This window comes from Lagopus leucura, unplaced genomic scaffold, assembly GCF_019238085.1.
Source record: "Lagopus leucura isolate 7727_CA_CO unplaced genomic scaffold, USGS_WTPT01 Super-Scaffold_54, whole genome shotgun sequence".
Classification (NCBI taxonomy): Eukaryota; Metazoa; Chordata; class Aves; order Galliformes; family Phasianidae; genus Lagopus; species Lagopus leucura.
The window spans coordinates 4,063,627-4,074,062 of record NW_024962251.1 but is presented as its reverse complement, the minus strand read 5'-3'; the positions used below and the strand labels follow the sequence as shown (position 1 = coordinate 4,074,062).

At 37.5% G+C, this 10,436-nt stretch overlaps 1 protein-coding gene across 1 annotated transcript in view; it reads left to right on the top strand.

Moving 5' to 3' along the window:
• Positions 1-97: 97 nt before the first annotated feature.
• Positions 98-10,436, top strand: part of IFT74 (intraflagellar transport 74) — a 32,252-nt gene continuing 21,913 nt past the window's right edge. The window contains exons 1-8 of the mRNA XM_042874205.1: positions 98-179; positions 347-487; positions 1,919-2,054; positions 2,566-2,614; positions 3,404-3,502; positions 3,659-3,719; positions 4,203-4,262; positions 5,234-5,295. Coding sequence (XP_042730139.1) covers positions 371-487; positions 1,919-2,054; positions 2,566-2,614; positions 3,404-3,502; positions 3,659-3,719; positions 4,203-4,262; positions 5,234-5,295 — 584 coding nt within the window. The 5' untranslated portion in view covers positions 98-179; positions 347-370. The remainder of the gene's footprint in view (positions 180-346; positions 488-1,918; positions 2,055-2,565; positions 2,615-3,403; positions 3,503-3,658; positions 3,720-4,202; positions 4,263-5,233; positions 5,296-10,436) is intronic.

Genomic DNA, 10,436 nt, shown 5'->3' with positions numbered 1-10,436 from the left:
GCGATGCACTCTGGGACATGTAGTCCCTGCTGACAGCGGGTGTTGGGAATGAGGTTTCTAGGTATCGCGATAACGGAGCGCCGCAGCCGAGGCGTTGCTGAGATACCGCCGCCGTGGCCTGAGGAGGCGTCGTAGCTGCGCGGGGCGGAGGGGAGGGGGCTTCCGCAGCGTGGGAACAGGTCTGTGCCCACTCGGTCCGCTCTGAGCACGGTCTTGCTTTGTGCCCCGCTTCTGAAAGGGCAGCTGCTTTGGGGGATTCGGAGGAAATGTGAAAAAAGATGAATGAAATTTAAGCGAGTTGTTCTGTGGTCGTTGTGAAAAGACTGTTGCTTATCCTTCTTTCCAGGGAGAAGTTCAAAAGGAAACAGGCATGGCGAGCGGCCACAGAACTCCCATAGGCCGTCCTCCTTCGAGAGCAGGAGTAGGGCTGCCAGCAAGGCCGTCCTCTGCAGCAAGAGTTCCATCAGCAGCCAGGATAGGAACAGGGGTATGTGAAAAGAAAAAAAAAATAAAGTTAACTGGGGTATCATTACTTGCTACTCAGACTTTCATAAGTTTTCAGGACGGATAAACAAAAGCATAATACTGTGAAATGGTTATAGTAAATGGGGTTGCATCAATCTGGTGCCTGGTCAGTAGTGGGGATCCCCAGCCTCCATTTTAGGGTGAGTTCGCTTTAACGTCTTCATAAATTGATTAGATGTAGGACTAGAAGGTGTTTGGAGCAAGTTTACTGGTGATACTGACTTGGGAGGAGCTGTTGACTCTGTCAAGGACAGAGAGGCCTTGCAGAGAAATTTAGACAAATAAGGGTATCACCAACTGCGTGAAGTTTAATAAGAGCAAGTGCCAGTTTCTGTACTTGGGAAGATGCAACCCTAGCTCTAAAGACTGTATGTGTATATACAGATGGAGGGGATGAGACACTGGAAAGTGTCTGAAGAACATATGGGGTCCTGATCATAGCAGGTTGTACACAAGTCAGCACTGTGCCCAGGAAGCCAGGAAGGCCAACTGTATCCAGAGACTGCCATTCAGGTGATGGTAGGAACTGTCCCACTCTATCCTGCACTAGTGTCTTCGGTGCCTGCACTCACCTTGAGTACTGTGTCAAGTTTTGGTGCCGCAGTACAAAAAGGATGTGAAAGTTTTAGAGAGTGTCCAGAGAGAAACTGCAAAGATGGTGTTGGGTTTAGAGGACTAGAGGTGTGAGGAGAGGCTGTGGCTCCTCGATTTGTTAAACTTGGGGCAGAGAAGCCTGAGGGGAGGCCTCATGGCAGCTTACGGCTCTTCATAGGAAGCTGCTTTCTGGTGCCAGCAACAGGACTTGAGGGAATGGCTCAGAGCTGTGTCAGGGAAAGGTCTGTTTGTATATCAGGAGGATGCCAGGTACTGGAACAGCTTCCCCAAGACAGTGGTCAAGGCACCAAGCTGACAGAGTTCAGGATGATTCTGGACAGTGCTCACAGACATGTGGTCTGATTTTTGGGTGGTGCTGTGCAGAGTCGGGAGTTGGGACTTGGTGATCATCAGGATGTTTTATGATTGTATGATTCTGTGATATTTTCTCAGGAAGAATTGAAAGGTTTTCATTCAGTAAAGAGTTTTTCTTTGTAATTTTGATGGAAAGAGGTCAGTGAGGTCTTGCATCATGAGTTCATCTGGGAAATCAGGATAGTATCAGTGTCATTCACAAACCACAGCGATTAACTCCTCAAAAGCAATCTCTGACCTTTCTGCAGCAGATGTTTGACTGAAGCTCTGTTTAGCTGAAGAGGTATAGACAGTGAAAGATTCTTATATGAAGATTTCAGCGACTAACTCTTAAGTTTGTAATTGCTTTGGTGATTGCATGAAGATAAAAAATTCATAACTCAGAGTTGGTTTTTTTTGATGGGATTTTGTTTTCTTTTTCTAGATGCCTCCCAGTACGTCAAGACCTGGTTCTCGTGCTGGTTCTTCAACTGCAAGTGGAATCTTGTCACCTCACATTAAAGTGGCAGACCGCCCAGTCACACAGCAGGGACTAAGTGGAATGAAAACTGGAATGAAAGGTATTTTTTTCTGTAGAAAATAGGTATCAAGGTGTCTGAAAAAATTTTAAAGGAGCCCTTAAAGGAAAATGTTTCATAGGTGTACACACCTGTGAAAAATTGTGAATTGATATGACTACAAGGAGGGAGGAGGAGAGGAAAATTAAAGCACACCCTGTCCTTTGATTTTGGCTGTAGACAAAGGCTTTTCAATGCCTGAGCTTGCTTAGGACTTTTGCATCTATTTAAATATAATTTAAAAGGAACAATAGGATAAATTGTATCTTCTTCCAGGGATGCAGAGTAAGATTCTGCAACGTACCTTTGTAAATAAAGTGTTTAACATAGCTGAAAAAGTATTTTGTATCTACACAACATTCTGAAAGGAATTTCTGCTTTCATTTGTTTCAGTGAAGTAAAATCTATTCAAGAACACTGAGAAGATGACAGTTCTCTGTGTGTACAATCTGCAAATTATTAAATCAGAATGAGTTATTGTATAGTGAAATGTCATTTTATTCTCCTTTGCCAGGTCCTCAGAGACAGATAATGGATAGAACTTATTATCTTGGACTGCTGAGGTATGCCTTAAACTCAAAGTGCAAAAGGTGTAGAGCTCTTTTCCCTCTTTTCTCATCCATTATGCTTAACAGTAGTGTGGGATAACTGGTGTTAACTGATAATAAAATCTGTCCTGTCTCAGACATGAAAGTCATTTTGCTGGTAGTTTGTAGCAGGAGAGGAAAGTTATGCTTGCATCCAAGTAGAACATTTATTCGACATTTTGTTTGTAGGCTAGCAAAGTTCATTTGTTTCCCACAGCATTTGTTACAGAAGCATCAGTGATTTTTGAGCTTCCACCTGTGTCATTTAATGTAATTTAATGGGTCTTCAGTTAGCTTCAGTTGTAAGAGGTAGAATCACACATTTTAGTGTATACTTCTAGCTTGTGCTTTTAGGTGGCACTGATAAAAACACATGCTGCTTTGTCAGCAGATTATATTACAGGATTGCATGATCAGCCCTGAAAGGCAGTGTTGGTTTTTTTCATATGGATAATATCCATATTCTGTGAAAGGATGCTATGATTTTTTTGTTGCATTTCAGAAACATTCATGACTGTTTCAACCAGAACAAAAAAATAATGAAAACATTAAATTTCATAGCCAGGTTTTCTAATATTTGCTTATGACTTTATCTGGCAGAGCTGCTTTAATTTTTCTTTATTTATCTAGCTTTTCTTAGAAATAGTTCATTGGAGACATGGTACTGTGTGAGAAAGATAGTTTTTCCGCAACGCATGGAGTAAAATCTTGTTTTTCACTGTTTTAATTGTGTATTTAAATGTAATTTAATTTTATTTTTTGCAGAAGCAAAACCAGTGAACTCACATTAGAAATTAACAAGCTGCAGGAAGAAATAAAAATGTACAAGCAAGAGAAATCTGCTTATTTGTCATATGAGAGAAGGTGAGCTCTGTGGTAACTAATGTGAAGTTAACTTTCTCAGTCACCAGGCTACTGTGCAGGCTTCAAAGAACCATTAAATTAATCTTTCTTTTTATTATTTCATCTTTATTATGTAACACTTCCTGTTTTAAGTTTGGCTTCTTGTTTTGTATTCAGGGCAGAGGCTTTAGCTGGTGAAATCAAAGAGTGGCAAGGTCAGCTAGAAGACTACAACATGGTATGCTACATTCAGCTTTTGACACTGAAAACACACTTAGCCCTTCTTTCCTTTGTTTGCTACTGATTTTTCTTTGCTTCAACTTCTTTTTTCACTGCTGTTTCTCCTTAAAAGTGTAGTGGTTAATAATGATGAGTTTATTCAGTTACCAGAAGAGGAAAAAGTAAAAGCTAAAGAGAACAAAACAAGTTTTAGTATGTGTTAGGATAAGCTGTTGCATATGCAGTTAAGAAATGTGTGCTGTATAATATTTAAGTTTGTACAGCCATATTAAATGAGAATTACTTCTATGAACTGCATGTAATCTGTTCAGATTTAAAATTCAAATGTTTTTCTGTTTGCATTAATAGTTAAATACTGTATTTTCACAAATGCTTTATGATTTTTCTGAATATTTTTGTGTGTGTGTGTGTGTGTGTGTAATTATTGTTGTCTTTTTAATAAATGAGGAATCTTACAAGTTGGAATTCTGTCTATTTTCAGGTTGTGGATCTACTTAACACCAATGCAGACATAGCAGAAGTGATTCGTGAATACAATTTGGTAAGGATTAGGATATTTGCTATATTTAATCAATGAAATGGTATATATTAGATATCTGTGCTTTGAACACATTACATATATAGAAAAGCACGGTACTAATTTACATTGTATACTTTCTTCTCCAGTTTAAATTGGACCGAAATCTTGGCAACATCATGTGTGTGCAGTGAGACAACTGTCCAAAGTATGGACAGATAATAGTCCTTCTGTGATGATAGTGAATGTGTCTTAAATTTGAGAAGGCTGTGTTCCCAAGTGAAATTGCGAGTGTTACCGACCAGAAAGCATAGAACACTATGCCTGATGAAAGGCAAATTCAGTTGTCTGCACTGCAACTTGAAGCTTCCTAATGCTCTAGAAATTTTACTTCTCTTCTGTTTTCTGTCTTTTAAATAACTCCAGTCAAGTCTGTGATGTGGCCAATGACAGAATCAATCAGATTTGTTCTTTTTAATTTTCTTAATTGTCCAAGATAGTGAGACAATTTATACAAGTGCCTTAAAAGCATTAGGCATTTTCCATTTCTTGAGATTACTTTTTCTGTTATTTTGGTAGCTTGAAAAACCACCTATGTTTCTTGGCCAATTTTTTTTTTTTTCCACATTTCATTTAAAAATAAAGTCTCATTGTCTGTGACACAAAGGGAAGAGTGCTCTGCTAGATTTGCATTCTATCTATGGGCTTAAACACTATTTTACTAATGAACGCCATAGTAATAGTTTGCAAATTGGTTTGCTACAGCCTTGATTGCACTTGTTTTTCAAACACAGAGTTGCAGTGGAAGACTGGAATTTCAGAAACTGTTTCTTCAGGCCAGCATGAGAACAAGAGCAGCAGGCCTTTGCTCTTCCTTTCTCTGTTGCATTCTGAGCAGCTTCTTTCTCCATTACAGAAAACCTTGAACTTGTACATACAATATGTTTTCTTCTTATATATTACATTCAAATATATATTTTTTCTTTTTTTTCTAGTTAAAAGTTCAGAATGACCGAGATGCTCAAAGTGTGGATAAAATTTTCACAGAAAAACAAGCGTAAGTACACAAAGTATATGCCTGTCAAATACTGCCAACTCTTTACCTGAGAACAATGGAGAAGTTACTGAATTCAGGAATTTATCAGCAGTCTAATCTGTGAAACAAATGATATCCAAACACTTTTCAGATCATATACCAGTATCAAGTCAAAGCTGGAGTTTCTGTTTTTAAATTCTTATGAGTAGCTGCTGTGATAGTAACTTACCTTTCATCCAGAAAAAGATGGATGGCATAGAAGTCTCCTGGTTTGTGGAAACCTACTTATGGCAGATTGAGGATGTTGTGTTGTAGTAGCAGAGGGGAAAAAGTAAGCATAAGTGGAGACTAGAAAGCAATTCCTGCCTGGTAGGATGTATATAAAGGAGTGAGTATGCATATATAAATGAGTAAGGATTTATGTAAAGGAAGCGAGCTGTTTGCAATAGGAATTTGTAAGTCCTGAGAACAGTGTGTGTGGTGATAGGCTGAAAGGTTGAGTTTTAAAATAGCAATTTGGCATTTAATAACTCATTTTGCACTATTATTGTGGTTTTCAACAGCTCATAAATATGTCTGATTTATCTCTAAGTAGAGTCTAAGTGTTAACAAAGTGTGCAGAGACTTGGTTTGATCAAGAACTAAGGCACAAAGGCGTCAAATAAGTAGTGCTGGTTATCATTTTACTGTATGTAGGCACATTTAAGTTGGCCTACTGATTCAGTGTAAATATTTGTAGACATTTGTTTTGCCTGTTAAACCACTGAGCTATGATGCCATTGATTTGGGTTATGTCCCCAGTCTGACTGTGTTCTATTTCAGATGTTTAAAAAAGGAGTTTTTTGTCTCTGACTTCTTCATCTTTACAGTGTCAGTAATTATATCAGGCTCACAACCTGCTTTTTAAGGACTTTGTCATTTTAGGCAGTGTACAGTAAGCTCTTTTCCTCCCGTAATTTGTAGTGTTTTTTCTAAAACATGGATGATCAGTATTCTTTCATTTTTCAAAATATTTGTTGTGGCACTAACATGTGAACATGACCAAATTTTTAACCTTTATGACTCGTGCAGCAGTACACTGTTACAAATTTTTTGAGATGCAGGGCTGCTTAGGTTCACTTTGTACTGTCTTTAAATAGTGTAATGTGGAAGGCTGAATAGATTGAAAAGTCAGTTCATTGTCCACTGTGTAAGATATTAGCTCTGCTCAGTTACATAAGTATCTATGTATTTGTCCTCAATAAATCCATCTTCCTCAGGTTCAAATGTGTTAGTTTTGTCAAATATTACTATGGGATCCTCATTGTCTATGTCTGATACTGCAGGAAAGGAACTCATGTCTGCTGAGAACTCCTGTTCAAACATCTCAGGGTCGTTTTCTTCCAGACGACGGTGTCTGTAGCTCATCAAATACTGATACCATGTTGGGCATTTTATGGCAGTGAAAATCAGGAGTGTAGTGCTTAGGACAAACCCTAGCACTCCCACGAGGAAGGTCCAGCTTTTGCCGAGAACTGGAAGTTCTTTTCAAACAGACAGAAGAAAAAAAAAAATAGTTATCTTTATGTGTAATATCTGAAAGAACTCTAGTATGAATTTCTTAATAGTTAGATTGAGAACACATAAAAGATGATAGGGGCATAACTGAGTTACAATAAAACCTGAAAATTCACTTGTTCTAATGCTTTGATGAAAGAATAACTGTAGTAGGAATGTAAAATGTATGAATTATGAAACAGCAAATAAAACAGATTGCAAGCAGTGAAGAGAACAGTGTATTACCTGCATGGGTTCCATTGTTTCCAGTGATGTTTGAAGTCAGAGCTGTTAGAAAGACTGTGCTTTGATGCTTAATGGCATAGGTGGAAGGTATAGTGGTTTCTTCAGAAAGTTTTTCAGTTTCGCAGTCAACTAGTTGAATAGTTGCAGTCTTGATAGAGACTTTTTGCTTTATGTTTGGGAATGTACACGTAGTGTTGTTTTCATTTTCTGTGAATAGGAGCAATAGAGATCATTTGTAAATACTGTTAGCTAACTGGCATTAAGATCTTAAAAAATCAGTGATAACTAAAACACAGAGAAGTTGATGGTGAATTTTATTAAGATCAGGAAAAAACTAAGGTAAGACTGTTTGAGGCAAACAGGTGTGAAATGCTGCTCTTATGAGAACTTACCCATTGTGACTTTAGAAGCAGTTAGCCACATTTGTAAATCAAGGAGGCTGCAGGAGCAGTTCCATGGGTTTCCATCTAAGGTAATTGTAGTCAATTTAAAAGATGGTTTTATATGAAAAGATTCCAAAAGGTTATTCTGCAGATTCAAAACTCTTAGATTTTTTAGAGAAGAAAATACATCTGAATCTAATTGAGTAATCCTGTTATAGGAAAGATTCAGCACTCTCAGTTGATATAATCCTGCAAATGCTGCTTGATGAACTGTATTAATATAATTGTTGCTGATATCCAGAATTACAAGTTTTGTCAAATTGTAGAAGCTGTTATTATGCAGTACAGTAATCATGTTTTCATTCAGATGAAGCTTAGTGAGGTTAGGAAGCCTTATAAGAATGTTTTTGTCATTGTGTTTTAAAGTAATTTTATTATTTTTGAGATTTAGTTCAGTAACATTTTGCAACAAATCAGTGGGGATGCTAGAGAGGTTCTTTCCAGACTCATCACAAATGACCTGTTGAAAAAAGATAGTATCAACAATTAAAATACAATAGAGATGTCCAGTGAAGATGTTCCTGTGATAACTGTTAATGGGAATAGAAGAATACTTTTTAATGGCTGCCATTTGCAAGAAAAGTTCTACTGGTCTACATGCTGTTTTGTTAATGTTTCCATAACGTTCTTGTAGATTAATGATACAGGGAAATGAGCTGTGTTAGTGTGTAAGGATCTGATGGTCAGGACACTTAGTTCTTAAATTTTGATAGAGTTGCAAGGCTTATGTGGTTATTGTTCTAAATAGAACTGATCTGGCATACCATTTTGGAGTTCATAGGGCTATTTTGAAATTCTGATGTGAGGACTGACAGTGTAGAAAAGGATTCCTTTCCCACATTGTCACGAAACCACCAAGCAAAGGCAACACAGAGAAAGTGGATTCAAGTCTAAGAATTAACTAAAATTACCTTTTCCTAATGTATCATTTTATTTTAGAACAGCGATGCTTACTACTGAAGACATCTTTGGAACAGGCTTTCAACCATCTTTAGCACATAATTTTATTATATGTATAGCATTTAAATTAATTTTGATTTTTCGCTGCTGAAGCTTAGCATTGCTGTACTCTTTTCAGGTTTGAGAATGTTTATACCTTGAAACATTTTTCTCCTCTGAACAAAAGTAGATTTCCTAACACATTGCTGCAGCTTACTGCAGTTAGTAATGCATTACTGCAGCTTTGTTGGCAGGGTACTTGCATTGGATTTAAATGAGATTCTGATTACTAGGAAGAGATTGTGTTGTTTCTCCTTCTAGTCTATGTTCAAATTGTTACTGCTGAGACCAGACTGTATCTAGTTCGCTTTATTAAAAACAGATTAAGGGTCTGTTCTGTACTGTGTATATCCTTTGGGAGTTCTGTTTTCAAATATTTTGGAAAAATAGTGTTTGAAATAATATCTTATAATATCTTAAAGAATATTAGGAGTACTTTCAAATATCTTACACACATTTGATCCTGACTTAGGCAAGTTTTGGCACATTCTTGCTTACACTTGAGCAGTCATTGGTCTTGTCCTGTTGTGATTTAGGCCTGCCCCAAAATGGCAGAGAGAGATTTGACCAATATATACATGTTTTAGTGTTGCTCCACCACTTAATATGATTTCCAGGAGCTAATTCCTATTTCAGAGCAAACTTGGATGACTTACACATAACTTACAGTTTGAGAAGTAATGTTGCAGTCAGCAGTGATTTGATTCCAAAGCAGCATTCCAGCCCAGATTATGAGCCAGGACATTTTCATCTTCAGAGTCTGGTAAAAAACAACGCTTTTCAATGTTGAGATCAGAGTCATGGAATCATGCAGTGGCTTGGGTTGGAATCCAGGATCATTGGGTTCCAATCCCCTGCCAAAGGCAGGGTTGCCAACTGCTAAATTGAGTCCTGGATCAGGTTGCCCAAGGCCTCATCTGACCTGACTCTGAACACCTCCACAGATGGGACATCCACAACCTCTCTGGGCAGCCTGTGCCAGCACCTCACCACCTGCTCGGTGAAGATATCAGTGTAGTAGTAGTTTAACATACGAATAAGTAACTCAGTACATTTTGATTTACAAAGGTACTGTAAAATGTAAAATTAAGAGTAAAAACATGTTATCAGCTGTAATGCATTGAGCTTTCCCTGGATTGGGGCAGATCTAAAATCCAGTGGGCAGTACCAGCAGACAGAAAATGGTTTGATCTGAAGGTTAATAGACAACAGATCCACAAATGGAATAGGCTGATGTGTACTTATTAATATCCCTTTAAAGCAGTTATGGGTACTGGAGGACTACAATAGGAATCGACTGAAGAAAGTATTCAGGCTTTCATGCCCTCATGCCCAATTTCTTTTGTTTCCTCTGATGGAGGCAGAATGCTGTATTTGGTTTATTTGGACAGATAGCTCATATATTCTTATATGAATTCATATTTTTTTTGTGTGAATTTTTAATGATTAGATCTTCTAATCTCTTTATTATCCATAGTATAATATATGACATAAGTAGTGTCCTTCTGTTTTATGAAGGCATAGTTGTTGCTAAGGAAGCATGCTTCATTCTCTTGTGCTGGAGTTTTTGTATAGGTTTGTTCCATATTTTTTGAGAGTCGGGAATATTTTTGATAAATATTCTCTGCAGTGTTAACTTCTCTCAGAAAATGTGTATCCATTTTCTTGTTTTACCTGGCCATAACTTGCAAGATCTACTAAGCAGGAGTGTTAAATCTTGACTTTTACAAGTTAAAGTGATCCACGTTTATGCAAGATTTGAAGTAGAATTTTAGAATAAGAAGAGATTATAGATAAGAATAGATAAGAATAGATTATCCCTTTTGTGATGTTTTTAGTCTTTTGTGTGTATGGAGTCTCATGGAGAAAAGGTAGTAGACTGAGTGAAACCTCAGTATCTCCTTCCTCCATTTCAATCTTCTAGTTTAAAGAAGATCA